This window comes from Caenorhabditis elegans, chromosome III (genome assembly GCF_000002985.6).
Source record: "Caenorhabditis elegans chromosome III".
In the NCBI taxonomy this organism is placed as follows: Eukaryota; Metazoa; Nematoda; class Chromadorea; order Rhabditida; family Rhabditidae; genus Caenorhabditis; species Caenorhabditis elegans.
The window spans coordinates 6,374,001-6,401,961 of NC_003281.10; the positions used below are offsets into that span (position 1 = coordinate 6,374,001).

The window sequence follows — 27,961 nt, forward strand, 5'->3', positions numbered from 1 at the left end:
AAATGTGAGCAAAAGACAACGTCAAATTTCCGAACGACTTCCAATCTATGGGAACAGCCCTTTACTTGAATTTACTGGTAAAACAAAAAAGAATTATTTGAAACAACAACGATTTATTGTCAGAACAATGCTTATGAAACAAGAGAAGCAGCGGTTCCAGACTCGTACTTCCAGGTTGGTGGAAGCTGACGCTTGGTCTTGTAGTATCTAGCCAAACGGTGGATACGGGACTCGACGAGGATAAGTCTGTACTTGCTGTCAATGTCCTTGCGGGATCTCTCAAGATGCTTGCGAATGGCGACGGCCTTCTTGACGAGATGGTACAAATCCTCTGGGAGCTCTGGAGCCATTCCCTGAAAAAACAATAATTAAACTAGAAAAAGACGTTGATTGAATTTTACTAGTTTCTACGAAAACTGTCATCGTGTTATTGAGATCTAATCTAAATACAGTTACACCTCACCCAAAAACAGGATATTTCATATTGCTCATTTTGACGGCTGGCATGGACAAGTCTGAGTCCGATAACCAGTGCTTTTGAAGAGCGTATACTGATATAAAAATTGCATTATTACCTTGGACTTGAGGATGCGGAAGATCTTGTTTCCGGCAAGACGGCGGACTTGTCCAACTCCGTGGGAATCCCTGAGGATAACTCCGATTTGGGATGGACGAAGACCCTAAAATACAAAATCTCTGCCTGTCGTAAATTTCAAAAGGAAATGGACACCGAAAACTCGGTTTTCACATTTCCTGGGCCCATTTTCAAACTTGGAAAAATGGTAGCCCAGTTGATGATCATATGGTAGTTATCGGAATCGCACCAAGTAACTCCTCAGATCAATTGCAAACCTTCTTGGCCATCTTGACGATTTGGTCTTGGACCTCCTCGGCGGTCATCTTTTGCCATGATGGAACGGAGCGGCGGTATGGGATGGCCGACTTGGCCATTCCCTTTCCTGGATTGTGCATGCGACCCATGGTTGATGCGGATTACCTGAAAGAAGATGATAAAATGTCGAGTTTATTGTAAAAATGTAAAGATTAAAGAAATTAACAAAATTAATGAAAGAACAAAGGTAAGAAAAGTGCCCTATGATTGGCTAAAATGAATTGCAATGGAAATGTAGCAAGCGAAGAAAAATGTCCTAAAAGTTGTATACGGTAACACTCGTTTTGCGTGTGTAACGCGCGTGGTGAGACAACGCGGGCAAAATCAATGTCCCTTCAAATGTGTAGTTTGTGGTCGGTCATGTCATCTGAACTATTGCACAACATTGCATCGCTTTTCTCAATGTTTCGCGTTTTCAAATAAAAAAATTTCACAAATATATAAAAGAAAAGTATTTTTCCAATAATTTATCTGTTTCAATTACAGACTAAAGTAATTATGGCCGATACTGAAGGAACATCATCTAGTATTCCAACATCCACAAATTCTTCCCGTCACCGAGCAAGTCGAGGAAGAGGAGGTCGTTTCCGTCAAGCTCCTCGACAAGTAGGAGCCAATACCGCAGATAACCTAGATGCGGCGCCTTTGATGAACCCGAGAGGAGGACATCGTGGTGGTAGTGGAAACAAACGTGGCAGAGGACAAAAAGAAGGTAATTAAAGGCAAAAATAACTTTAAAGAGCTTTAAACTAATTGTTTAAATTTCAGCTACCTCTGCAAGCCGTTTACAAATGCAGCCAGAAGCTAATTTCACCTTCAACCCCAATGCTGCGACATTCAACCCAGCACAGTCGGTTCTCTTCGATCCATCTGTGCCTCCACCGACGATTGGTGCCTCGACACATTCGAATCAAAATTCCAGACAACAGGAGCCATCGCAAAATAGAAGAAGACGTGGTGGTCAGCAGAACACACAGCGTCGTCAGCTCGAAATACAAGAACAAAGAGGCGATTCTCATCCACAAAATCAATCAAGACAGAACAATAGAAATCAACTGAATGTGGATAGGATTGCAAATCAACAAAACAAGTCAGTGCAAAACCCATCTCGAAATCCTGGGAACAGCCGAAGAGGCCAAGGAGCTCGTCGACGGGAACAAAAAGAAGAACCGCTGACAGAAGAAGAAACTAAAATTTTAGCGGATAAGCCACTCAGAGAGGGTCTGGTATATCTTCTGGAAAATAATAAGTATGAATGTGCGATTTGTTACACTCGAATCACAACCAGACAAGGAGTTTGGTCCTGTAAAACCTGTTATCATATTTTCCACATTTCAACTGGATGTATTACTGATTGGGCGAGATCAAGCAGAGATAAAGAAGGTGCAAACACTTGGAGGTGTCCAACCTGCCAGACAGAAAACGAAACCATGCCTTACAATTATTATTGTTTCTGTGGGCGTATGAGAAATCCTAATTTCCGAGTTGGAGAAGTTCCACATAGTTGCGGAGAGACATGCGGTGGTGCAAGAAAGTTCGGATGTCCTCATCCGTGTACTGAACTGTGTCATCCTGGTCCATGCATTGAATGCAAGCTTTTTACAACAAAATCATGCAATTGTGGAAAGACGAAAAAAAGTGTGAGATGCGGATCTGACCAAGAAGTCATGGTGAGATTTTGAAATCTAGTTGTATCTTTAGTTTTATTCAATGTTTTCAGTGTGAAACAGTCTGCGGAAAGCAACTCTCATGTGGCCAACACAATTGCGAAAGAATTTGTCATTCCGGTGATTGTGGAGAGTGTACTGTAATTCTAGAACAAGATTGTTTTTGTGGCAAAACGCCAAAAGAAGTTTCCTGCAATCCGTGTGCACACGAGAAATATTCATGTGGCTCAGAGTGTGATGGAATGTTTTCGTGCGGAATTCATCATTGTACGAAGAAATGTCACGACAAGGAGTGTGGAGAATGTGAAACAGGAGCCAATAGAATTCGAACGTGTCCATGTGGAAGGAACACACTTCAATCACTTGGAGTCACTAGGAAAAAATGTACAGACATGGTTCCAACTTGTGATTCAGTTTGTGACAAATGGCTAACTTGTGGAACTCCTGGAAAGAATCATCATTGTCGAGAAAAGTGCCACGAAGGTCCTTGCCCTCCATGCAATCTCAATACATCCGTAATTTGTCGCTGTGGAACGTCTAAAGGCGTCATTCCATGTGACGAATATTTGCAAATAATGAAAACCAGTGAGTTTCAAATGTCTTCATTTGATCTATGACCAATATATTTTCAGCTGGTGAATATCTCTGCACAAAAAGATGTCGAAAAAAGAAGTCATGTGGAATGCACAAATGCCAAGAAGTTTGCTGTATTCAAGATGAACATTTTTGTCTGCAAATGTGCAACAAACGACTTTCTTGCGGAATTCACACATGTGAGAATGTATGTCACGCTGGACAATGCCGTCCGTGTCTGCAAGCCAGTTTTGATGAGCAATTTTGTCATTGTGGTCACACAGTTCGAATGCCTCCGATTCCATGTGGAGCTCGTCTACCAGTGTGCTCCCAACCATGTGTCCGTCCACACAGTTGTGATCATTCTGTCTCTCATAAGTGCCATGGTGAACAAAACTGTCCTCCATGCACACAGCTCACCGAAAAAATGTGTTATGGTGGACATAGAGTTCGCAAAAATATACCGTGTCATATCGACTCAGTTTCATGTGGCGTGGTTTGCAAAAAACCCCTCAAATGTGGAGTTCATGTGTGCCAAAGAACATGTCACGGTGAAGAATGTGAGAAAGAAGGGGAGAAATGCACGAAAAAATGTGAAACCATCCGAGAGCTTTGCGAACATCCTTGCGCACTTCCATGTCACGAAGATTCTCCGTGTGAGCCAAGCCCATGCAAAGCAAGTGTGAGAATTTCTTGTGAATGTGGACGAATTAAAAAGGACGCACCATGCTGTGAAGTTGATAAAATGATTCTATCAAAACTCGAAAAGGAAGAAGAAGAAAAATCTGAATCGGATGGTGAAGAGAAAGTGGTCAAAGAAGGAATTCTCAAGCGCTCAACAAGTTTTTCTCAACTTAACTGCATGAAATGTGATGACGAATGCAAGAAATTGGAAAGAAATCGAAAAGTTGCTGAAGCTCTTGAAGTTGATACAGATGAATATGGAATGAACAAACTCGCTCCAACTATTTCCTTCCCTTGTTATCTGAAAGAGATGGTTAGAACCAACATTGATTTCGTCAAATCTGTTGAAAAGATTCTCATTGATCTGGTTATTCAAATTCTAAGTGTAAGCTACCATTTGTTTAAAATTGTGGGCATACATATAGTTTTTTACAGGGTGAAGCCTACCACGACACTTTTCGAGCTCACCTGCCAGCAATGAGTATTGAGAAGAGAAGATTCGTGCATGAATACGCCAACTTTTTCAATATCGCCTCAGAAAGTGTAGACAGTCCACCAAAAAGAAGTATCGTTCTCACAGCAGTACGAGGAAAATCTCATCAGCCTCTCGTTCTCATTAGTGATCTTGTAAACTACAAAGGAGCTCTAAAGACGCCAGGACCTGCTGTTATTAGAAAAGATATAATGGATCAAGCTTTGAGTAAAAAAGAAGAAACAGAAGGTCTCATGAAACCATTAAGATGTACGGAAAAAATGGTAGTTCGGAGAGAAGCTCGTCCAATGAAGGTAAATATATAATTTTTGTCTGGCATTGTTCAGATTTCAATATTTTTATTTTCCAGGAAATAACTGCCCCAATCCCATTGAAACAACAAAACCAATTTGCTCTTTTGGGGAGCGATGTCGATTCGGACGATGAAGAAAGTAACGTTCCGACAACAAGTAATTTAGTATCTTCACCTCCAAAAGATTGGTGGAAAGACGAGGAAGAAGGGTGGCAAAAAGTGCAACAAAAAGAGTATGTTGTTGAAGTCGAACGCGATATGACCGAAGATGAGATTGAGGCGGCGAAAAAACTGGATGAAGGTCCCACATGGGAAGATCAATGTGACGAAGATGCACCAGCAACAGAAACCAGTTCAGCTATTGAATCTCCAGCGAAAGAGGAGCCGGTTGCTGAATTACTAGAATAAAACGTATTAGATTTTTTACATGCACTATCACATCAATTTTCGATGTTACTATTCATATCCTCAATTGTACGGTGTAACAGTTTGTTTCAAGTACATTTCCATTGTTTTGAATACTTTAAAATACGGTTTGCTTGTTTTAACTAATGAATAAATATTCTCTGGTGTTTATATTATTTTAATTGCGTTCCTGTGGCCCAGTTATTTCCTGTGAAAATATTTGTTTGAGACTTTAAATTTTAATTGAAAGATGAAAATAGAGAGAAGGCGCCTTAAGGCACGCGGGACTGACAAAGTGTGCAAACACCGCCACGCGAAGACGCACACTTTCGGTTCTTTCACAATTTTTTTGCCCGTTCTTCTCAATCAATTCTTGCTTCTTTTTCCTTTTATCGAAGTAATTCTCGTGTGAAAAACAACTCAAAAAATTCGAATTTTTCAGAAACTGGGTAAAAATGCAGTGCGACGATGTGACTTGGAACATTCTCAACAAGGGACAATGCGCCTACAAAGCGTGGACAAAGCCAAAAATGTTCTGTAAAAATGAAATGAATTTGACTGGTTTGTGCAACAGAGCTTCGTGTCCATTGGCTAACTCACAGTATGCAACAGTTCGTGAGGAGAACGGAGTATGTTACTTGTACGCAAAAGTTGTCGAACGATCTCACTATCCACGTCGTTTATGGGAAAAGACAAAGTTGTCAAAGGATATGAACAAAGCATTGGAACAAATCAGTGATCAACTTCTTCATTGGAGTGAATATGTTAGACACAAGTGCAAAGCTCGTCTCATCCGAATTCATCAATATTTGATCAGAATGCGTAAAATGGCAGTCCGTGGAAAGTAAGTTTAAACTTATAGAAACTGAATTTTGCATAGTATTATTTATTTTCAGCCAGAAGAAACTCATTCCAATTGGACGGAAAGTGGAAAGACGTGAGAAACGTCGTGAAGAGAAGGCACTTGTTGCAGCTAAACTTGATCACGCTATTGAGAAAGAGCTCTTAGCCAGACTTAAGTGAGTTGATATATTAGAAAGTGCACATTTTGAATGAAACAACTTTTAGACAAGGAACATATGGCGATGTTTACAACTTCCGTCAAGAGGCATTCGAACAAATGCTGGAAAACACTGAAAAAGAGTTGGAAGTGGAGCAAGAACTCGAGCAGGACGACGCAGACACGGGTGAGACTCAGTTCGTCGCTGACTTTGATAGTTCCGACGATGAGGATCAGGACATGGAAGACGGAGGTGATGGACATTGGTCACCAGGAGATACTGACAGTGAGAACGAGGATAATTGGCAGCCAGAACAAGAACAAGAGGATTCGGATGAAGATGATGAGGAAGGAGGTGATGAGCCAATGGAAATTGAGGAGCCACCAAAGAAGAAGGTAAAGAAGGAGCCGAAGAAAAAGACTGGGAAGAAAGCTGCTGATGGAAAGAAGAAGAAGCTCAAGAAACGAGCTCATGTTGAGATTGAATACGAAGAAGAAACGGAGCCACGACAAAGGGTCAAGGCATAAAACTTCGCATTCCATTTTGTCTGTTATCGTTATTTTTGTTCTTTTCTTTTATTCGCCCTCTTCCAATTGTGTTGTTGTTATTTGCTTTTTAATTTTTAACTCTTTTACCCAAAAATTCAAATGAAAATTGTTACTTTTCCTTGTTTACTAAAAATTAAACTGATTGGTTTTTTTTCCAATTTTATTTTATTGTTCCAATCACATATTTTTGTACTCTATAAAACCCATTGTTTTCAGAGAAGACCGGGAGGAAGCCATGGATTCGCCGGCGTGGATGTTCACGAAGGCGCTGAGCCATAGACAGAAGGTAATTTTTATTTTTGAAAAGCTTTAGTCGTTTGTGAAATTGGTAGCGTTGTTTTTTAATCTGATTGGAGATTTCGTCTGTTTAAAATGTAGCGAATTATTGCATTTTCAGGTCACCCGCCTCTACAAACGCTGTCTTCGCGAAGTTGACAACTGGTATGGAGGAAACAATCTGGAAGTTCGCTTCCAAAAGTGTATTATCCGTGCTCGATTCGACGCTAACGCTGATGAGGTTGACACCCGTAAGAGCCAGATCCTTCTTGCCGACGGATGCCGTCAATTGTGGGAGAAACGTCATTTCAAGCCTTTCCGTTTTGCTCTCGATCCAGGAGGTTCCAGTTATGATCGTGAACGCGAGTCGCCGGATGAGATTGTCGATTCGGATCAATGGACATTGGCTGAACGTGAACAGTTCCCCTACTACTTCAATACTCGTGAGCAGAGAAAGAAGGAGTTGCTGACTCACTGGGCCAAAATCGAAAAAGCTTGGGATGAGGAGATCGCGTCAATTCAAACCCAACTACCAGCTGCTGCCCCAACTGTTTCCAAATAGGCCACTATGAGGAAGTAATGCGATTGATTTTAAGTAGAACGAGCTCACTCGTAGACCGAATAATTTTGTTTTGTTTTTTATGAATTTAACGTCACTGAACAAATAAATATAGCTGTATTTTCATTGTATATTATCATTTATTATTCATCTGTTTAAATGGTTATTGCTGACCATTTGCATATTTTTTCCAATTTATTTAAATTTCTTCTTGTAAGCTTTAAATTAAACATTTTATTACAGAGATCTATCAGAATGGATGGATCTACAGGGTTCACATGTGTAACATGCCGTGTCGTCTTCGAGACAGCCGAGCTGCAGAGAGATCATTACAAAACCGAATGGCATCGGTACAATCTGAAAAGACAAGCTGCTGAGCTTCCAGCTATAGGAATTGAGCTTTTCAATGAGAAAGCTGCATCGTTCAACCCAACAAAGGTAGGGGAAAAGTTTTCTAATGTTCGCTTAATACTTACTCATTATCAATTTTTCAGCCAGTCGTTGCTGCTTCAGTTGAACCATTGTACTGCAAGGCTTGTCGGAAATCAATCAAATCGGAGAATGCAATGACTGATCACGTAGCTAGCAAAAAGCACAAGGAAAATGAGAAGAAGATTGAGGATGATGTGAAGAAAGGTCCAAAGCAACCAAGAAAGAAGCCAGAGAATTTGCCAAAGAAACCTGAGTCACTAAAGGAACCTGAAAATGATGAAGATGATGACTCGAGTGGATGGGAAACTGACGATGAGGAGGAAGGTGTGGAGGAACTAAATGAGGATGATGCTCTTCCAGTCACATCTTGTCTGTTTTGTCCACAGACAAAGCCTAATATGGATGAAATGCGTACTCATATGAACTTCCATCATGGATTCCAACTTCCAGACAGGCAATACTTGAGCGATGAACTTGGATGCTTAAGCTACTTGGGACTTAAAGTTGGAGCTGGTCGTTGCTGTATCTTCTGCCCAGACGTTAAAGCCAGATACGAATCAGTTCAGAGTTGTCAGCAGCACATGCGAGATAAGCAGCACTGCAAACTCCGCAGAGATCCTGAAAGCATGATTGAGCTCGACGACTACTATGATTACAGTCCGATGTATGATGGAGATGATCAAGATAAGTCAGAACTGTTTGATGATGGATGGTCGCTTACTCTCCCTTCTGGAGCTAAAATTGGACACCGTAACCTTCATCGATATTTCAAACAATACCTTCGCCCAGTTGATGGTACACAGAGACTTGTTTCAAGAGCAGCACTCGATAAAGCAAAGGGATTCTATCCAGCTCTCGCTTGGACTGGAACTACGAGTAAGTTTTATTAGAATTCTATGACATCAAATAGTAGAAATAAAAAGAAATGTAACAAAAATAATATTTCAGCTGTCGCGGCCAAGAAGGTTGCTCGAGACATGAAGTTCGTTGAGCGTTTCCGTCGTCGTTTCGATCTGCGTGTGGCAGTCAAGTCGAACAAGTTGTTCAAGACAAACGGATTCGTCGGAGACAATCATTGACCACTTCATTCCAATTTTTCTGTTCCTGTTTGCTAACCTTGTTGTTTTTGCCGTTACCCCCGTTATGTTGACATTTTTCAATGAATATCCATCTGAAATAATTCGCTTCGATATACCAAAGAGGGATTTGGTAATGATCTGGTTTTCAAATTCAACACAATTCTAATTAGATCAAGTGTTTTGACCAAAATTTTCTTCAAAGGGAGGACCAAGTTATTACGAGCGCAGGTCTCACAACGAACACATTTACTACGGTAATCTTCAACTTTATTCATCATACAACGAAATCTTCCCTATTTAGAATTTAGCTTTTTCTTGGCGTATTCTGAACATTTTTTGCTAAATACGTCGCTTTTGTTAAGCAATTAAAAAATAGAACTATACATTTTCGCTCTCGCCTTCTAAATATTTATTTTTCGAAAACATTTCTTCTTCTTTTGATTGGCTACGGTATGCGAGTCCGCAATAGTCCGTCGCGGTGATTGCACACTTTTATCTTCCGAGAATTTTTTTACAATTTTATTTTCCATTTTCTCATTAATTTTTCCCCGAAAAAAAAAAAGAAAATGCCATGTTTTTGTTTTCAAAAAATTGTCGATATTTTATTTACTCGTAATATCTCTTCCGGGGTGATGAATATTTTGTTTCAGATGGTTAAACTAGATGAGGTAACAAACGAAAAGTGCTTCCCGCGTGGTGGTGGTTCGGACAAGCCAAAACCATTGAACAAATCCAACTCGGACTTTGTAGGAACGAAAGGAGGGCTAAAGGTTTGTTATTATCTCTCTTTTCATTCTAAGTATTCAAGTTTTAGAGAAAGTCCGCAGCCCCAGAACAACACGAGGCCAAGAAAGCTAAAGAAGAATCTAGCTGGATTCCGAAGGTTGAGGAGAACTGCTTCATTGAAGGACTCACAGGTTTTGGGGTAGTTTCTGAGGTTTTCGATGATGGAGTTCTTCTGCATACCGCTGGTACACATACCGTCAAGATTCATGCTTCAGAAGTCTCGAAGAAGTTTACGGAACTTTTCAACGAGGAAAAAATTGAGATTAAGAATGCATTTCAACTCGGCCAGATGGTTCCATTTCGTGTGATTAGTAAGAAGCAAGGTAACGACAAAGGGAAGGTGAAAGGAACTTGCAACCCAGCTCGGCTCAACAAACATCTCTCTCCAAATATGTTGGCTGCCGGTCTCGTTCTTCATACCGCCGTCGTCAGTATTGAGGAGAAGGGTGCTATTCTGGATGTTGGACTTGATCAAATAACAGGATTCATCGAGAAATCGCAATTTCCAGCAGCAGGATTGAAAGAAGGAATGCCACTTATTGTTCGAGTTCTATCTTCCACGTCAAGAGTAGTAAAAGTAACTTCCTTTGTGGAGCAGGACAATTTGAATATGACGTCTTGTGAGAAGCTCCAACTGAACCATTTGATGCCTGGAACAATTCTCGAATGTGAGCCAACAGGAGACGCAGTTACTGCTGGAGTCATTGTAAACATTGGAAATGGCCTGAAAGGAATTCTCCCTCGCCGAAATTTGCCTCCGCGCCTTCGTGAGAATCCGGAGAAGCTCGGGAAAGCCATTAGAGCAATTGTGATGTTCTGTCAACAAAATTCAAAAATCCTTGTACTCAATGCACACCCAGATATTGTTGCTGCCAGTCGTATCGAAAAAAGAACATCGTTTGAAGGAATTTCAATTGGAGACAAAGTCAAGTGCACTGTAATTGATGTACTCCCAACCAAAAGTATGGTGTACTTTGCTCTCCCTGCTATCGATGGAAAAAAGTCATTGGTCACTGCGGTGTCATCTCGAGGACTTTTGGAAAAACCAGATCAAGTTTCTACTGAGTATGAAGTTGGAACGGAAAAGCTGTGTCGAGTCACAGGATTTCGATATGCAGACCGATCGATCACCATTTCAACGAGAAAAGATATTTTGAATCAAAAAATTACAAAATATCAGGTAATTAAAAGTAAAATTAAATATTCCATTTTTATATTTTCAGGATGCAAAGTGTGGAGATGTACTTGATGCTCGTGTTCATCACGTGGCAAAAAGTGGAGTTTACTTCATGGTGTGTAATTTTGTAAAAGCATTTGCTCCTTTGAGCATGCTTTCGGATAAGCCACTTCCTGCGCAAAAAATGAAGAACATCTATAAAGTTGGAACTGAAGTAAAATGTCGTGTATGGCAGATTTGCGACGAGAGAAAAAATTTAATCGTCACATGTCGAGAGTCTATTCTTGGATTGAAAAGTCCGTCCGTCAACAGTGTTCAAGAGTTGGAGATTGGAGTTACTGTTCCATGCGTTATCAGAAAGGTTTTCCCAACGGGAGTTCTTCTTCTCGGAACATTCAATAACATTTGTGGAGTTCTTAGAAAGGAATCCGCCGTTCATTTGCCAGGAACACCGAAGAACAACGATTTTGTAGTTGCTAATGTGGAGAAGATCGAGGACAACCGAGTTGTATTTGTGCTTCGTGACGTTAACCCGAGTGCTGCTGTTGCAAATGGACAAAATTCCGAGAAGAAACTGGTTCAGAGACCGAACCCAGCTGATGGAGGTATATCAATTGGAAAGATCTACAAAGGATCATTGTGTGCCAAGGCAGGAGAGAAAGCAAATGTCACTTTCACCGGTGAAGGAAAGAAAGAAGTTTATGCTTCTGTAGATGATCATCTTCTATCCGATCTTCTTGATGCTCCAATTGGACTAACAAAGAGATTGTTGATTGAGAATAAGGAAGATATTTCAACTATTGTGCCAATGGGTAAAATGGCAGCTATCAACCGAGCCTGTGTGAAAAGATCTGTTGCTAGTTTTGTAAAAGGAATGAAGCTACCAAAGAAGATTGATGAGCTGAAAGTAGGAAAAGTTATTGTCGGAATCGTTGGGCAAGTCATCACGAATGTTGGAGTATTTGTGGAGCTCGTTGGAGGAAGTGGACTTGTTGGAAAGGTTCTGGAAAGAAGTGAGCAATTTTTATACTTTAATGCTTATTTTTATTTTTCCTTGCTTATAGAGAATGCCAAGAACACCAGCGAACTTCTCGAAGTTGGACAAGTCATTGTGGGAACAATTGAGAGCATTGATACAACGAAAAAGAGTTTTCTTATTGATCCATGTGTTAGTTTAACCTAAACTTGTAGTGTAATGAAATTTAAATTTTAGACTGATCTAGAAACTGGCGAGCTGATGCTTAAGAAATATGCTCTTCCACTTTTGGAATCAATTGTTGAAGAAGTGAAATGGCTCGCCGAGCAGTCCAACTATCCAATTCCTGGTTCCAAAGTCAATGGTAAAGTCACCAAAGAATTAGATGATCTGACGCTAGTGGAATTCGAGCACAATGGAAAGAAGATTGCTGGTATTTTACCAAAGATGGTTGATGATAAGAAGACAACTGAGAAAACCAAGAAGAAGAAAGCAACAAAATCATTTATCGTAGTCGATATCAACCATTCCACTAATGAAGTCGTTCTGGCCACTCCATCTACTGAACAATCAAGAATCGTTGCAATACGTCGTGATTACTTGTGCGCAGTTTCACCAGACGGTCTGATTTATTTACCAACAAGACTTCATCCAAATCATCTTCCAACTTCTGATTCAAAAGTTAAACTTCATACTGTTATCGATCTCAATGATCAGAAGTCAGTTGGAGAAGGAGTTTTCGTGGCTACACGTGGTGGTGGAGATGTGGACGATGTAGCAAGAACAACATTGATCAATAAAGAGTTTGTGGGAGACGAAAAGAAAAAGAAGCAGACAGCTGAAGGATCTGATGGCGCAGTGTCAACCAGCACAAAAAGCGTCAAAAATTTCGGAGTCTACAGTGGTGTAGTTATTGGAACCGCCAATCTAGAAGAGAATCGAAAAAGAAACTCATTGTTTGCTGATATTCGTCTTCCTGGGGATAATATTGGACGACTTCATGTCTCTGAACTTCCTCCAAGTCTTCTGAAAGCTGAGAATCCACTTGATGAATTTGTTAAAAGGAACGTGCGAAAAGCTGTTATCGTCCGTATTATTGGATTTATCAAGAGTTCTAAGGGACCAAGAATCGCAGAATTGACTATGATCCCATCAAAAATTCAAGCTGGAAAGGTTCGTGCATCCAATCTCTCGTATAAATCCAACTACAAAATCGGAGACGTCGTCAAATGTTTCGGGGCTAACACAATGACTGAAAAACAGGAATTAAAAGTTGAAGTCAATCCAGTTTGGACTGGAACCATCTCTCGTGAGAATCTGTCTGATGATCTGAAAGTAACTGCTGCTGATGGAGGAATCGTTGACTTGGCTCTCAAAAAAGGAGAAATGCGCGAAGCAAAGATCACGGCTGTTGACAGAAAGAATATGTCATTAAAGTTGACTCTTGATACTGCTGAAGAAGCATTCGAAATTGGAGCATCTGTAACAGGACGTGTCTTCTTTGTTAGTAAAACCTACATCCGATTGAAGCTTTCATCTGGACAACAAGCTGTTCTAACACCAACTGCTATCACGGATAAATATGAAACCATTGAGAAAATCACAGAGAACCAGTTGACAGATGGAAAACTTGTTGATGTTGTCTGCGCAAAATTACAAGAAAAACCACGAAGATATTTCGTTGTGCTCAAAAATCGGTTTAACTCTAAATCTACGGATGCAAAAAGACAATTGTTATTAGATAGCAAACTCATGAAGGAAGGTGATCAGTATGATGGAATCGTTGAAAACGCCTCGAAAGGATCGTTATTCATTGAACTTGGACCTGGAGTTTCCGGACGAATCCCAGTGAATGAGGAGAATCAAGATCTGTAAGTTTTTTTTCGTTCAGACAGAAAATTCGGAAAACATTTGATTTTCAGATTGGAAATCGGAACGAACAGTGTTATCCGTGTGACCGTCGTTAAAGTTGCAAAGAATGAAATCACATTGAAGCTCGACGACATTCTCATTAGAAAATGGACAGTGAAGCCGGATAGAAAACGGACGTCATCAAAAAGTGAAGGAGTTCCATCCAAAGTCGCCTTATTGGAAGAGGAAAGATCAAAGGAGACTGTTGAAGCTGAAGATCCTGGATTTGATTGGTCGAATAAGGGGTTTAGAAATGAAGACTTGGCTGCTGTTGGAAAATTGACATTGAAGGATGCTGAAGAAGAGAGTGAGGAAGAAGAAGAAGAGGACGAAGAAGAAGTCGAGGATGAAGAAGTCGATGAGGATGCTTCGGATGAAGAAGAAGAAGTAGATGGTGAAGAAGATGAGTCGGATGATGAAGAGAATATAGAACTAATTGAAAAATCAGAAGAAGATCATTCAAGGCTTGTACGCAGTGATCCAAACTCTGCAATCAATTGGATCGAATACATGAGTCACTTTATTGAAAAATCCGACTTGGCGGCTGCCAGAAAAACTGCAGAAGAAGCTCTTGGAGCTATCAATCCAACGTATGTGATTTTTAAAATATATAATATTTATAATAATTTACTTTGTTTTCAGTGAATCTGATGAACTCCTGAAGATTTGGACTGCGTATCTCAACATGGAGGTTGCCTACGGAGATGCCGCTACTGTTCAAAAAGTTTTCGAGCGTGCCTGCAAAAACGCCAACGCTTACACTGTTCATAAGACCCTTTCAAAAATCTATCAAAAGTTCGAAAAAAATGCCGAAGCTACTCAGATCTTGGAGCAGATGGTTAAGAAGTTCCGTGCAAATCAGCTCGAAGTTTGGACTCTGCTCGCCGAGCACTTGATGACACAAAACGACCAAAAAGCGGCGAGGGAGCTTCTCCCCAGGGCATTGAAAAGTGCGCCAAAGGCCCAACAGCGTGAGTCGTGTTTCCGGAGCTATTTTCGAAACATTAGCATTTTTATTGTATTTTTTGTTGCGTTTCTTAGTGTTCAAAAATATTTTAAGACTAAAAAAGCTAAGTTTAATGTTTCAGACGTCCAACTCATTTCAAAGTTTGCCCAACTCGAATTCAAGCACGGTGATGCTGAACGTGGAAGAACTCTTCTCGAAGGACTTGTCACTGCTCATCCAAAGAAAACCGATCTTTGGTTGGTGTACGCTGAAGCTGTTCTGAAACATCTTGGAATTGAACATGCACGAAAAGTTCTTGAAAGAGCCTGCAATCTTGGATTCTCGATCCATAAAATGAGACCTTTATACAAGAAATGGTTGGAGATGGAGAGCAAGCATGGTGATGCTGCCGCAGTTGAGCTTGTAAAAGCAAAAGCTGAAAAGTTCCTGCAAGCTGTTGCTGATAATGTATTAGAAGAGGATAACTAGTTAAATCCTCACATTGTTATAATTTCGTTTATTTTTTCTTGTTTTTCACCAGTTTCTATTTTTCCTTTCTTAAAATTTTATAGTTTTTGTTCTGTTTTGTTGTCACCTTTTATCCCTCTTTGTTATACCCCAATTTGTTTCCCAATTGTTATGGAATTCGTTAAAGTCATTGAAACTATTTGTTACAATGGTTTTCAGATAAATCAATAAAACTGAAAATTTAAGACTAATGCTCTCGATGAGACTGTTTAAAATCAGATGAAAACATATTTGAAAATTATTCCTTAGAACAGAATCGTGTGCGCCTTTAAAGAGTACTGTAGTTTCAAACTTTTGTTTTGTCAAACCGGCATAGTTTTTGATTTAAAAAATACATGTTTCATTAAATTATTAAAAAATCTCAAACAAAAATATAAACATAAATTTTGAAAAGTCGTGAGAAAATCTATGAAAAAATAAATGAAAATTCGGGAAAAACGAGTTTTGAACGTTACAGTAATCTTTATGTGCACATACCTTTTCTCATTTAACGAAATTTGTCGTGTCGAGACCGGGCACCGTATTTTTGGCGCGAAATTCTGCGTCTGGATCATAATCTTGACATTACAGTGTAACACGACAAACGTTCTTTCATTTATATTTCCAGATGTCCGAAGCTGAAACGGGGGAACCTAATGGATTCAGAAGTTGTTACGACAAACTTCGGAAAGCTGTTGGAAACATCCCAATGGATGCATCAAAATCCACAAAACTTCACAATTTGTCAAGTAGGAAGATTTCAGAGATTCTGCCAAATCTCTACTTATCCGGGAGAACTGTGTCTCAGAACAGCGAACTTTTGAAGGAGAAAAATATTACGGTAAATATATTTTTTTAATGAAAAAAGTGTAACAATTAAAGTAATATGCTTCCAGACAGTGATCAATGTATCAGATCGGGAAGTTGTTAACTACAAGAATAATCAAAAGTTCATCAAAAACTACCGATTCTATGCAATGTCCGACACAGCAAGTGCGAAGTTTGATGGAATTATTGAAGAAGCAGTTCGAATAATTCACGATTCAAGATCTAAAGAAGGTAGGATACATTTTATCTTCAAATGTATATTTCCCCAAATTCCAGAAGGTGTTCTCGTTCATTGCTTCCTCGGTGTCTCCAGAAGTGCAACTTTAGTCGCATTCTACCTGATATCAGCTCTCTCCATCAACTGGCGGGACGCAGTTGACTTCATTCATCATAGAAGATTCTCTGCAAACCCGAATTTTGGATTTTTACATCAGTTGAAAGTCTACTCAACAACGGTAGGGAAAATTGAATGATAATTGGAAATTTCTATAAAAATGGATTTTCAGAAAGCTAAAGAATTTCGAAATCAACTAATCAGCGAACGATGTCTCAGAATGCGAGAATCTGATAAGGATATTATCAAAAAGTATTTACCACTTGCAGTGTTTGAGCTTTGAATTTCTTCTAATTCTTCATTCCCATATTTGTATTTTATTGCTTCTTTACCTACAAATGTACAATACAACGACCTCTGATCTTTGGTGCTTTCTTCCATTTTCCCTGATCTTCATGTACAATTCTTCTTGCCATTTCCTTGTACTTATTGCCACTTTCAAAGTTTAATAATTAATTAAAGTTTTTTTTTTTGCTTTCTTCTCTTCTACGAGTGATTCTATCAGAGTTGTGTGTTTCTATGTTGTGACTTATCTTGAGTTTGCTGTGATTTGTTTCTAACTTTTAAGTTGATATTCAGAATATGGTGCTCACTGATGAGCAACGACAGGCGATTGCCAAGAAACGAGAAGAGGCGATCAGGCGAGCTGCAGCATACAGGGAAAGAGAAATGGTAGTTTTTGGATTGTCAGGGTTTTTTGAAGCTACAGTATCCGCGACTATTTCACCATTTTTTCAAATTTTTTTCTACTCGGATTTTCATTCCTTTTATTAAAGAAACATACTGGATTATCATCACGTACACGCTAAACTTCATGTGAAAATACATAGAAAAAGTATAGTATTACGTGTTTATCCACAGATAATAAACACGTAATACCGTAATCGCGGTTACTGTAGCTGTAAAAGTACATTCATGGCAGACACACCCTTTCGCAATCAAGTAATAACTCAATTAATTCACATCATGTTTAATCTACAAATATGCCCTTTTCAAATGTAAATTATATTTTTAATACTGAAATTTATTAATTTCAGCAGGCTGCCGCCAACGCCACAGCTTCCACGTCATCTGCTGCACCACCAGCTCCTCCTAAACCAGTTATTCCCGTTATGTTCTCACAAAATCGACAGGTTTTTAAAAAATGAGTTTTGAATTGACAAAAAGTTTAGAATTTCCAGCCAATGAAGCCGACTATGAACAATAGCACAAAACAATCGACTATAAACAACTACATCAAACAAGTTCAGAAGCCAGAACCGACAAGTTTGATTAAACCGACGATTGGGGTGAAACTCAAGTTGGATATTGGTGATAGAATTAAGGTAATAAAATTTAAAAATTTGTAGTTTAACATATATTTAACATATATAAACATATATTTTAAGATTGAATTCTATCCATTTCATTCGGCAGTAATCGATCTCATCAAACAAGTTCCAAGTCGAAATTACGATCCCGCTAAGAGATCCTGGACAGTAGCTTCTTCCGATCACATCACCATCAGTAATATTTTAAAGAATGCAACAGCAGTGAAGGTGGAACTCGAACCTCTTCCTCAGAATATTATAGGATTAACGAACTTCAAACCAAAAGCAGCGCCTAGTGATTTGAATACAGTTATGGATCCATCACTTATCGAAAGACTCTTTCCTTATCAGAAGGAAGGTGTGATATTTGCATTGGAAAGAGATGGAAGGATCCTATTAGCTGATGAAATGGGATTAGGAAAGTCGGTTCAAGCATTGACAATTGCAAGATACTACAAGTATGATCCGATGATAGTTTAATCTCTTAAGATCGTAATAAATAATTTCAGAGCCGACTGGCCTCTCCTCATTGTGTGTCCAGCCTCTGTCAAAGGTGCCTGGAAGAAGCAGCTCAACACTTTCTTCCCAATAATTCATCGAATTTTCATCGTCGACAAATCCTCCGATCCTTTGCCAGATGTTTGTACTTCCAACACAGTCGCGATTATGAGCTACGAGCAAATGGTTTTGAAACATGATATACTTAAAAAGGAAAAGTATAGAACAATTATTTTCGATGAATCTCACATGCTGAAAGACGGAAAAGCACGACGAACGAAGGTGGCAACTGATCTTTCAAAAGTGGCACTTCATGTGATCCTACTCTCTGGAACTCCTGCATTATCACGTCCGTCCGAGTTATTCACACAGATCAGATTGATCGATCACAAGTTATTCACCAATTTTCATGAATTTGCGATACGATATTGTGACGGAAAACAAGGAAGATTTTGCTTTGAGGTACTGTGGATCGTTTTTTTTAAATTTAAATAACTATCTTTTTAAGGCAAAAGGATGTACAAACAGCGAAGAGCTCGCCGCAATCATGTTTAAAAGATTGATGATCAGACGTCTAAAGGCTGATGTCTTGAAAGATCTTCCTGAAAAACGTCGTGAAGTTGTCTATGTGTCAGGACCTACAATTGATGCTAGAATGGATGATTTGCAGAAGGCTCGGGCTGATTACGAAAAAGTCAATTCAATGGTAATTTTCAATATTTTAAAATATTGTTTTAAAAAATTGCTTCAGGAGCGAAAACATGAGTCTCTTCTCGAGTTCTACAGTCTTACTGGTATTGTCAAAGCTGCTGCAGTCTGTGAGCACATTCTCGAAAACTACTTCTATCCAGATGCTCCACCACGGAAAGTGCTCATCTTCGCACATCATCAAATCGTTCTTGACACTATTCAAGTGGAAGTGAACAAACGAAAACTTGGATCAATTCGAATCGATGGAAAGACTCCATCACATCGAAGAACGGCTCTTTGTGACTCATTCCAGACTGATGATAACATTCGTGTCGCGGTTCTTTCGATCACTGCAGCAGGTGTTGGAATCACTTTGACCGCCGCATCGGTCGTCGTGTTCGCTGAAATTCACTTCAATCCAGGATACCTCGTGCAGGCCGAGGATCGGGCTCATCGAGTCGGACAGAAGGATAGTGTCTTCGTGCAATATTTGATCGCAAAGAAAACTGCTGATGATGTCATGTGGAATATGGTTCAGCAGAAATTAGATGTGTTGGGACAGGTAGTGCAATTAATTGTCTATATATTTTTTTGCGTCTAATTTCAGGTCAGCCTGTCAAGTGACACATTCCGTACTGCTGACAAAATGCATCTCCGTTTCAATGATGCCGCGCAGCCTGGCATCGCAGAATATCTCAAAAAGACTCCAGATACAACGATTGATGAATGGGAAGATCCTGTAGAGGAAAAAGAGGATGATGACTTGGAAATCATCTGTGATTCTCCAGCTCCTAAACGTATCAAAAATTGAATATCAGCTCTTTATCCAGGATTCAGACACATTTGTGAAATTCCATGTTTCCAATGATTTCATATTTTACGCTCTCATTTTATAAATCTCAATTTAACTTCTTTTTACGGTTCACAGTGTATTATTCAATATCTCAACTTGTTTTTATATAAAAATTATTTCTTTAAATTGTACAAAGTGTGTGGCACGATTTTCGGCATACTAGAGCAGATATGACACATTGAGCGGGAAATGATCCGAGGCGACGTCGGAATAATTGGAGTAAATATAGAATAAATATTATAAATAGAAACAACTAATAATTTAGAAATGAGGCAGAATTGTAGAGGAACATCTCCGAAGAGAAGATAATTCTGAATTTCTACCAACACCTTTGCTTCTTTTAAATTGAATTATTCGGTTGGTGGAGACAGGTACCTTATCAGGATAATATAGAGATAAGAGATGCTTGAGAGAAAATAAGACTTAAAAAAAACATGGAGACCTGTTCCGTCGATGGTGTTCCAATTCTCTCAACGATAAGATTAAACTTTTGAACTATTTTTGCAAAGATAGAAATCAAAAACCATGAAGCTTTATTAGAGCTCAAAATTTGCGATACGCAAAAAAAGAAAATGTCATCGAATGCTATAAAAATTACCAGCATCTGGATCGTGAGAACAATACGGGACGAGTACGAGACATTATTATGCAAAATCCCAGAAAAAATTTAGTTTTGCTTTGCAAAATCGGTGACTGTTTTGATGATGATATCGGCCGCCTGTTCGACTTGCTCCTTATTGATGCAGAGTGGTGGAGCGAATCGGATGATGTCTCCGTGGGTGTTCTTAGCAAGAAGTCCGTTCTCCTTCAGCTTTAAGCATACTTTCCAAGCATCGTATTCTGAAAATAGTGGGGATTAATTATATCTGTTACTGGAATATTAACTTACTCTTATTAATGACAATTGCGCAGAAAAGTCCCTTTCCACGAACAGTTGATACAATATCTTTTGGAAGGGTTTTCAGTTTGGACATAAGGAGATCTCCCATAACAGCGGAATTTTCAACGAGCTTTTCTTCTTGGAGAATCTGAAATTTTTTCATTCATACATAACTTGGTCGCAGTTATAAAATTTACTTACCTCAAGGGCAGCAATGGCCACTTTACAGGCCAATGGATTTCCTCCATAAGTAGATCCGTGCTCTCCTGGCTTGATGTTCATCATAACATTATCGTCACAGAGCACTGCAGAAACTGGGTAGAATCCTCCAGAAAGCGCTTTTCCGAGTACAACAATATCTGGCCGGACGTTGTCGTGGTAGTGTGCGAGAAGTCTGAAATTTTAGTTTGTTTCAGATTTTGACAATATTAGGAATTAATTCTTACTTTCCAGATCGCCCGAGTCCACTTTGAACCTCGTCAGTGATGAAAAGAACATTGTACTTCTTGCAAAGATCAGAAACACCCTTCAAGTATCCAGGATCTGGGAGCACGACTCCAGCTTCTCCTTGAATTGGCTCAACCATAAATGCAGCGACATTCTTGTCCTTGATAGCATCTTCAACAGCTTTCAGGTTGTTATATGGGACAGTTTTGAATCCCGGGACGAATGGTCCGAATCTTGCGAATGAATCTGGATCAGTGGATGCGGAAATAGCGGCGATCGAGCGTCCCCAGAAGTTGTTTTCAGCGAATACAACCTGCAATATAATTTTTTTCAAAATCTAATTGGAAAAACTAGAATTTCAATACTTAATTTCAAGTCAAAATTTATAACTTACCACAGCCTCATTATCCTTGACACCCTTCACATCATAAGCCCATCGGCGAGCTAATTTTACTGCAGACTCGCAAGCTTCTACTCCAGTATTCATTGGAAGAACTTTATCATATTTGAACAATTTTGTGACGTATTCCTCGTACTCTCCAAGAACATTGTTGTAGAATGCCCGGGAGGTAAGCGTTAATGTGGAAGCTTGTTCTTGAACAACCTAAAAACTGGAAATTCAGTTAAATCTTTCCAATTCTTCGATCAACCTTGAGAAGTTTTGGATGGCAATGCCCTTGATTAACTGCAGAGTAGGCAGCAAGGAAATCGAAATATTTCTTTCCTTCAACATCCCACACAAAGCATCCTTCTCCTTTGGAAAGAGCTACTGGCAATGGTTTGTAGTTGTGACAACCGAACTTCTTCTCCCTATCGAAGATCTGCTGAGAGGTCAAGGATCGGGAGCCACGTGGCAGAGATGGAACGACACGACGGAGGGAGGACAACATTCTGCAAGTAATGAAAGATTGATAAAGAAGTGATAAAGAAAAAGGGAGAAAGAATGATATAAGAGAATCAAAATGAAAGTGGGAATGTGGGAAAGGCCATGGGAGGCGGAGCTGATAGAGAAGTTTGGTTAAAAAATAATAAGAATGGATGGCATGTAGCCGGGACAGAAAAATTAGTGAATTTTCAAAATGAAGAACTATTATTAAATACCTGAATTTAAGAATTTCCTCGCAGGTTTATTGGAAATAATTCTACAGTTTCAAAATTTTCCAACGTGATGCTCCGCTATTAAAATTTAATAAAATTGTTTTATCGCTTTTTAGGATCTAGTTTTTATAAATTTTATTAAATACAGAAAAGAAGGTTTAGAATAAGAAGTAAAATAATTGTAGCTTCTGTAGATAATGAAAATTCTCGAGCAAAGTTCTTTTTTAACTCCATGATAAAGGTTTTTGTCAGGAAAGATGGTGACATTGAATTTGAAAATCAGTTTTTATGAACTGATAAGCAATAAAACAATTCTAGGAAACAAACAACTTTTGAAATATTTTTTTTCTGATAAGAAACTGACCAGGTCGAGCACCATCGCCTACAAAATTCACAATTAAATAATCAAAGAATTCTGGTAATTTCAGTGGAATAAACAGGTTTCTGCCAATCTTATCATTGATATTACAGACAGATATTTAGAGATAATAAGACAACCTTCAACTTTTAATGATTCTTCTAATCTCTTGCCCTTCTCCTCGTGGTTGATCTCTTATCGTGGCGTTGATTACACGTTTCAACGAAATGATAATAAAGACAAAAATCAGACAAAATGGGATTATAGATGCATTCAATTTTAGTTTCTGATGCTAGGAACCCCTATGTGAAAAGGAATAATTGGATTGTAATTTATGTGTTGGTCAGCCCATCGCTTATTTATTTTATAGTCTAATCTTGCAACTGAATCGACACAAATAATTCAACTTTTCTGGGGGTGAGAAGATGAAAATCTTGCAGGAAAAACAAGGAGAGGAACTCGTTGTGTTGTGGAACAACAGCACTGAGGGCAGAGGAACAGAGAAAAAAAGGAAAAGAAATTTATTGAGCTGCAACTCAACAAACAGCTCCGAAAGTTTGTTTAGAATTCGGTTTAATTATTTTTAATACTGGGAACGGCAAAATTGTATGGAAATATATTTAGCAGCAAAATTAGAGAGAGCTGGAAAACCGCTTTCAAAAGATAATAATTAGTTCTAAAAAAACAAATTATTCACACTTTAAAAAGTATAGAAAAAATTTAACTTTACAAAAAAAACCAAATTCTTTCAAGAAAATAAGTTAAGAAAATAAGAAAATAAGCACAAAGAAGAGAAAAAACAAGGAAAGCCCAAAAAATCCAGATTGTCCGAAAGGAGTACACGGCAGATGAGAAGCTTACTTTTTCGGCGCGAGATTCAAATTTCAAAAAGAAAACAAAATTTGCCCAAAGGATAGATTTATCACGAAAACCTTTGAAAGACTAAGATTTTTAATGATAAAAATATAGAAATTGAATATTTAAGAAAATTTAAAACAAAATCGTTTTGCTGGTTATAAATAAATAAATGTGGCTCAAGCCAATTCTTGGTTTTGGAAAACTGGAAAATCTTTTTTTTTTAAATACTGGAAACACTCTGAAATGAGTATCTAAAAGTTGAGAAACCACAAAAATAAAATTTCCGATTTTCGATACTGCTTTGAAGAAAAACAAAGAAGAAAAGTTGCAGGCTTGCGAACGTTGAGAGTACTGTAGGTTACGGTACTGCCGAGGCGAGTTCTCAGGATCAAGAGGTTCGTTATGAGAAATAGATGTTTCTTCTTAATTATCTCTTTATGTTCTATTTATTTTTTAAATGTATTTATTTACCGGGTGACAACTTTTTGGAGACAAAATCACCTGCTTGGCACGCTTTATCTCCACACCTTTCATCCTTACTGTTATTTTCAGAAATCTTATTGAGCACAACCAGAAAATGCATTTTTTTTATAAATAAAACGTATGCACTTGTGTAGTATAACTCCATATTCAAAAATAAATTCTGATAATTTTCAGAACCAAGATATTTTGAATCAACAAACAAATATTAGGATCCTGAACTATTTACAGGGATAAATGGGAACTCCGATCAAAGATTATTTAGTCAGTGTTCCAGGACTTTTTTTTCGTTGCACCCTTTTATCTCCCAGTATTTTCAGACGTGCACCAGGATCTTGATTTCTATCCAGAATTCTTTCCAAAAAGTCCCTCACCACCAGAGCCTGTGTCGTCATCATAAAAAACTACTCCCATTGACTAGAAAACAAATCATCTAGTGTCAAATTGACGTATCATTTTTCCAATGAATCTCCTTCCACTGACGTCACATATCTCTTATGTTTTGGTTGGTTAAATTGCAACCAAAAGCCAGACACACTATTCTACGTAACAGTTGCCACTTCTTGGCACATTGGTCTTCCTCTTTGTATTCGATTCTGTTTCAATCATTGTTCATTTAAGTTCTTGATCTTCGTATTGATACTCATCTTCTGACTTAGTTGGAACTAATCTTTTTAAAAATGAATGTTCAGTTTTATTTTGCCATTTATCATTTTCGAATATCATATCCAGAAAATAAAGCCCTCAAAATTATTTGTTTGAGAAGATCTGAAAATTTAAACTTTTGAATACTCATGAAATTTCCAGAAAGCGTTTGAAGGATTTTTTATAACAAAAAATGAAGTTTCTCCGAAAGGTTTTTATATAAATTCAAATTCTTTCTTAATAGTATCAGCACCTGCTATCACAAAATGTTATCTTGTGATACGAGAACATTAATCAACTTTGTAAATAAAATCGTAAATATTTAGGAATATTCAAAAATTCGAACGGCATGTTTTTCCTCTTAAAAACTAGAAACTGTCAGTGTTTTTTTTTTATTTTAATATAAAATTCTAGATTTCTGTGTTAAAACATTTAATCATTTTTTGCTTTGAAAATTGCGATTATTTCTGCAAAATTGAGTCTCTAGGAATTCAAGAGTGCGGTAAATAATGACGCGGCAATTTTCCCCCTAAAGTTGTTTGCGTTTTTAGTTTTTCTAATTGTTTTAGAATATTTTAAAATTAATTTCTATCTTTCTCATTAAAAGAATCTGGGAACAAATTTCAAATAAAGAAACTTGTAAGTACTGTAGCTTATAATTTTGCATCTGTGGCCGGATCCAAGACGGAAATTTCGCCTTAAAATCGGTTATTAATATATTTTAAAGTAATTTTCGGTTAATTTTCAGTTACAGGAGATTGTGATCGAAAAACGTATGAATCACAAAAAGGTCGGTAAAACTAGATAAAGTCTATAGTATATTACTACATTTACTTCAATTTTTATTTTTTTTAATTGGAAACCTGCTCGTAACTTTAGAAAATGGTCTTTCTTCGCTTCTGAAACATGGGTCATTTTTTTAAAAACAAATCTTAAGTTTTAATAAAAAATTTTTAGGTAACTTTTTTTCAAAATGAACACATTTTTCTCATCAAATCCTTCTATCCAACCAAATATTTCAGTTTTTGCAAAAGAAAAGAATGAAAAAAATGTCCAGCGGCCAACAATTCTAGGAAGAAATTGAATTTTCGTAACATTTTAGTTGGACCAAATCCTGATTGAGCTATGTTCTCTTGTCTTTTTCATATAATTTTGTGCTCTTTTTTGCAACATACAGCTTGTTGATTTGATTTAAACAGAAGAATAAAGTTCGTATCTTTTTTGTTTTAATACTTCCCGGTTCTATAGTATCGAAAATTTTCGATTTTTCTAGATTTTTGGTTTTTGAGTCTATAGAGTTGTTTTTACCTTTTTTTGAAGAATGCAATATGTTTTCAAACTATAAAAATCTAAATTCGCGGACCCTTTTTGCCACGCTTATCCAAGAAAATATGAATATTATACTAAACAACTTATTCAAATAGTTGATTGATTAAAAAAAAAACAACCCGATAAAACTCAAATCTCTTTATTTATTTAATCTGACAAGGAAAGCTTTTTAGTTTACCGTCAGACTTCAAAACGAGAGATGTGTCATTCGAAAGTGTTCTATAAGGATATGTCACTGCAAAATTTTAAGCGGCAAAGCTCCACTCTCAACCCCTCTAGCATCGATCTGAAACTGTTTCAGTGCATTTTTTTCACTACTTTGGAAGCCTGCAGAATTGCTCCAAAAATTTTTTTTGCAAACTTTCAAAGTTTTTCAGAACGTTTAAAAGTAGGAAAACAATCTGGGAGACTTTTGGAAAATTTTAATTTTTTTGAAAAAAATGTGAAAATTTCTTCACTCCACTCGAGTGGAAAATCTCCCAGATTGTTTTCCTACTTTTAAACGTTCTATAAAACATTGAAAGTTTGCAAAAAAAAATTTTGGAGCAATTCTACAGGCCTCCAAAGTAGTGAAAAAATGCACTGAAATAGTTTCAGATCGATGCTAGAGGGGTTGAGAGTGGAGCTTTGCCGCTTAAAATTTTGCAGTGACATATCCTTATGGAACACTTTCGAATGACACATGTCTCGTTTTGAAGTCTGACGTTTTGAAGTCAAACTAAAAAACTTTCCTTGTGAGCAGTTTAAATTAATAGCCAACAAAAAAAGAATAAAATCGAATCAAAGAACAATCAACAATCATTTTATCCTATCAACACTCTTCGTCTTTCCTCATCATTTAGCAACTTTCAGTGTTTTTTCCCGCAAATCTTGTCCCTCATCATGAAGAAAAATCGGAGTCGTTAAACGTTTTACAGGGGGGTTTTCCTCCGTTTTGTCGCGCAAACAAGCAAAAATATAAAAACCGTGTTATACAACCGAGGGTGGTTTGACAGAAAAGTGGTGACACTCACATAGAAATAAAAATAAGACAGAAAGTTTATTCTGGGAGGACACTGCAAAACGAAAATGTTGCTGTTTTTGTCTACTTGGTTTGCTTTTTGGAATCTTTTTTCTGCAGTGGTTGTATCATAATTTATGCACACTTTCTTTGAAATCATAACCTGCGAATTACAGACTCGTCCAGTAAGGAAACAAAAACTTGATTTAAAAATGCTTTATGGAGCCAAGATATTGGTGGAGCCTTTTTTATATACTATTTTACACACGTAAGCTGATGTTGTTAACATTGGCTGGAAAGTCATACCAGGAAATTCCAGGAAATTCAGTTGCAGAAATAATTTAATTGTAGTTAATTTAAAATACAAGGCACATGCGTTCTTCAGACACTACCAAAATTTTGACACCGTACCGAGCCCCTGAATTTTTCTTGCTCCATGTTTCCCAAAAACTCCAAAAGTCAATATTATTTGACTCATCAGGTCCATCTGCATTTTAATTGCTCCTCACAAAGAAAGAAGTGAAAGTGCACAATCATTAAGCTTTTCTCGGTGAGCACGTCGGGCGGTGGTTTACGAGACACTTGAAGCAACATAAACTGACCGGTCTCCTGCCGGCCTGGGTGGTCCTACGGTACGTTTATGAGCCACCGGGAGGCAGAAAGAGATTCTGATCTTTGTATCGGGCGGTTCGCAAAACATTCACTGATTTATTAGTTTTGTTCCGGAGCAACCAGATCCGTTTTGTTGGATTTGTGAAGAAAAAACTATGAATTATTGCTTTTCGGTGAATTTTTGGATGTATGTTTTAATAATGTTGAATGCATAATTGAGGTTACTGTAGTTTTATAGAATATAAAATGAAACTTTGAACATGTTCAAAATTCTGTATTTCCAATTTTTCAGTTCTTGGAAAAGATCACATATTGTTTCAGCCACTCAGAGACTACAAAAAAACTTGCAAGCCTTGGCTCTAAATCTAAGCTCAATTCCTAACTGGAACCTAAATCTAAGCCTTTTCCTAAACCTAGAAGTTTAAGCCTAAGCGTTAAACTAGCTCTGCAGTTCCCATTGTTCTCATGTTTAAAGTTTCTAACATTTACATAAAATATCCTTTCACAGACAGACTTCACACTTTTCATTTTCATGAC

At 37.9% G+C, this 27,961-nt stretch overlaps 9 protein-coding genes and 5 non-coding genes across 16 annotated transcripts; 9 read left to right on the forward strand and 5 right to left on the reverse strand.

Moving 5' to 3' along the window:
• Positions 1–96: 96 nt before the first annotated feature.
• rps-13 (Small ribosomal subunit protein uS15) lies at positions 97–997 on the reverse strand. Its single transcript, NM_065992.8, has 3 exons — positions 853–997; positions 576–680; positions 97–353 (listed from the first exon to the last, which is right to left on the reverse strand). Exons 1-3 carry the CDS (start codon positions 979–981, stop codon positions 132–134), a joined length of 456 nt encoding a protein of 151 aa, NP_498393.1. The 5' UTR covers positions 982–997; the 3' UTR covers positions 97–131.
• Positions 415–548, reverse strand: C16A3.11. The gene has a single exon (NR_002636.2). It is a non-coding gene; the product is annotated as a small nucleolar RNA C16A3.11 (small nucleolar RNA).
• A 47-nt stretch (positions 998–1,044) lies between the features above and the next one.
• C16A3.15 lies at positions 1,045–1,184 on the forward strand. Its single transcript, NR_052371.1, has one exon. It is a non-coding gene; the product is annotated as an Unclassified non-coding RNA C16A3.15 (non-coding RNA).
• A 194-nt stretch (positions 1,185–1,378) lies between these two features.
• Positions 1,379–5,167, forward strand: nfx-1 (Transcriptional repressor NF-X1 homolog). Its single transcript, NM_065993.9, has 6 exons — positions 1,379–1,604; positions 1,661–2,562; positions 2,613–3,144; positions 3,192–4,201; positions 4,252–4,602; positions 4,659–5,167. The coding sequence occupies exons 1-6, from the start codon at positions 1,391–1,393 to the stop codon at positions 5,007–5,009; spliced, it is 3,360 nt and encodes a 1,119-aa protein (NP_498394.1). The 5' UTR covers positions 1,379–1,390; the 3' UTR covers positions 5,010–5,167.
• A 281-nt stretch (positions 5,168–5,448) lies between these two features.
• C16A3.6 (Protein MAK16 homolog) lies at positions 5,449–6,669 on the forward strand. The gene is made up of 3 exons (NM_065994.7): positions 5,449–5,850; positions 5,903–6,025; positions 6,075–6,669. The coding sequence occupies exons 1-3, from the start codon at positions 5,462–5,464 to the stop codon at positions 6,532–6,534; spliced, it is 972 nt and encodes a 323-aa protein (NP_498395.1). The 5' UTR covers positions 5,449–5,461; the 3' UTR covers positions 6,535–6,669.
• A 102-nt stretch (positions 6,670–6,771) lies between these two features.
• C16A3.5 (NADH dehydrogenase [ubiquinone] 1 beta subcomplex subunit 9) lies at positions 6,772–7,517 on the forward strand. Its single transcript, NM_001392121.1, has 2 exons — positions 6,772–6,841; positions 6,953–7,517. Exons 1-2 carry the CDS (start codon positions 6,791–6,793, stop codon positions 7,391–7,393), a joined length of 492 nt encoding a protein of 163 aa, NP_001379627.1. The 5' UTR covers positions 6,772–6,790; the 3' UTR covers positions 7,394–7,517.
• Positions 7,518–7,633: 116 nt separating this feature from the next.
• On the forward strand, positions 7,634–8,996 carry znf-622 (C2H2-type domain-containing protein). The gene is made up of 3 exons (NM_065996.5): positions 7,634–7,828; positions 7,885–8,698; positions 8,771–8,996. Exons 1-3 carry the CDS (start codon positions 7,646–7,648, stop codon positions 8,899–8,901), a joined length of 1,128 nt encoding a protein of 375 aa, NP_498397.1. The 5' UTR covers positions 7,634–7,645; the 3' UTR covers positions 8,902–8,996.
• Positions 8,997–9,551: 555 nt separating this feature from the next.
• On the forward strand, positions 9,552–15,409 carry let-716 (rRNA biogenesis protein RRP5; the record flags this gene model as incomplete). The annotated part of the gene is made up of 8 exons (NM_065997.6): positions 9,552–9,671; positions 9,716–10,867; positions 10,911–11,877; positions 11,929–12,032; positions 12,078–13,711; positions 13,763–14,341; positions 14,394–14,722; positions 14,840–15,409. 8 exons carry the CDS (start codon positions 9,552–9,554, stop codon positions 15,184–15,186), a joined length of 5,232 nt encoding a protein of 1,743 aa, NP_498398.1. The 3' UTR covers positions 15,187–15,409.
• A 423-nt stretch (positions 15,410–15,832) lies between these two features.
• Positions 15,833–16,841, forward strand: C16A3.2 (protein-tyrosine-phosphatase; the record flags this gene model as incomplete). Its single annotated transcript, NM_065998.2, has 4 exons — positions 15,833–16,045; positions 16,101–16,263; positions 16,309–16,487; positions 16,539–16,841. 4 exons carry the CDS (start codon positions 15,833–15,835, stop codon positions 16,647–16,649), a joined length of 666 nt encoding a protein of 221 aa, NP_498399.1. The 3' UTR covers positions 16,650–16,841.
• A 102-nt stretch (positions 16,842–16,943) lies between these two features.
• Positions 16,944–19,844, forward strand: smrc-1 (SWI/SNF-related matrix-associated actin-dependent regulator of chromatin subfamily A-like protein 1 homolog). 3 transcript variants are annotated; one of them, NM_066000.5, is made up of 8 exons: positions 16,944–17,038; positions 17,407–17,499; positions 17,548–17,691; positions 17,755–18,134; positions 18,186–18,636; positions 18,683–18,880; positions 18,926–19,426; positions 19,472–19,843. In NM_066000.5, exons 1-8 carry the CDS (start codon positions 16,949–16,951, stop codon positions 19,673–19,675), a joined length of 2,061 nt encoding a protein of 686 aa, NP_498401.2. In that variant the 5' UTR covers positions 16,944–16,948; the 3' UTR covers positions 19,676–19,843. The 3 variants fall into 3 exon arrangements, with proteins under 3 accessions (NP_498401.2, NP_741192.1, NP_498400.1); NM_171165.5 differs by having other exon boundaries at positions 17,404–17,499; positions 17,539–17,691; positions 19,472–19,839; NM_065999.6 differs by having other exon boundaries at positions 16,946–17,038; positions 17,404–17,499; positions 19,472–19,844.
• A 393-nt stretch (positions 19,845–20,237) lies between these two features.
• On the reverse strand, positions 20,238–21,935 carry oatr-1 (putative ornithine aminotransferase, mitochondrial). The gene is made up of 6 exons (NM_171877.6): positions 21,695–21,935; positions 21,439–21,648; positions 21,044–21,357; positions 20,799–20,991; positions 20,607–20,745; positions 20,238–20,557 (listed from the first exon to the last, which is right to left on the reverse strand). Exons 1-6 carry the CDS (start codon positions 21,932–21,934, stop codon positions 20,385–20,387), a joined length of 1,269 nt encoding a protein of 422 aa, NP_741194.1. The 5' UTR covers position 21,935; the 3' UTR covers positions 20,238–20,384.
• Positions 21,936–22,636: 701 nt separating this feature from the next.
• On the reverse strand, positions 22,637–22,688 carry C16A3.14. The gene has a single exon (NR_052372.1). It is a non-coding gene; the product is annotated as an Unclassified non-coding RNA C16A3.14 (non-coding RNA).
• A 1,182-nt stretch (positions 22,689–23,870) lies between these two features.
• On the reverse strand, positions 23,871–23,891 carry 21ur-14922. The gene has a single exon (NR_052373.1).
• A 590-nt stretch (positions 23,892–24,481) lies between these two features.
• 21ur-15082 lies at positions 24,482–24,502 on the forward strand. Its single transcript, NR_052374.1, has one exon.
• Positions 24,503–27,961: the final 3,459 nt, after the last annotated feature.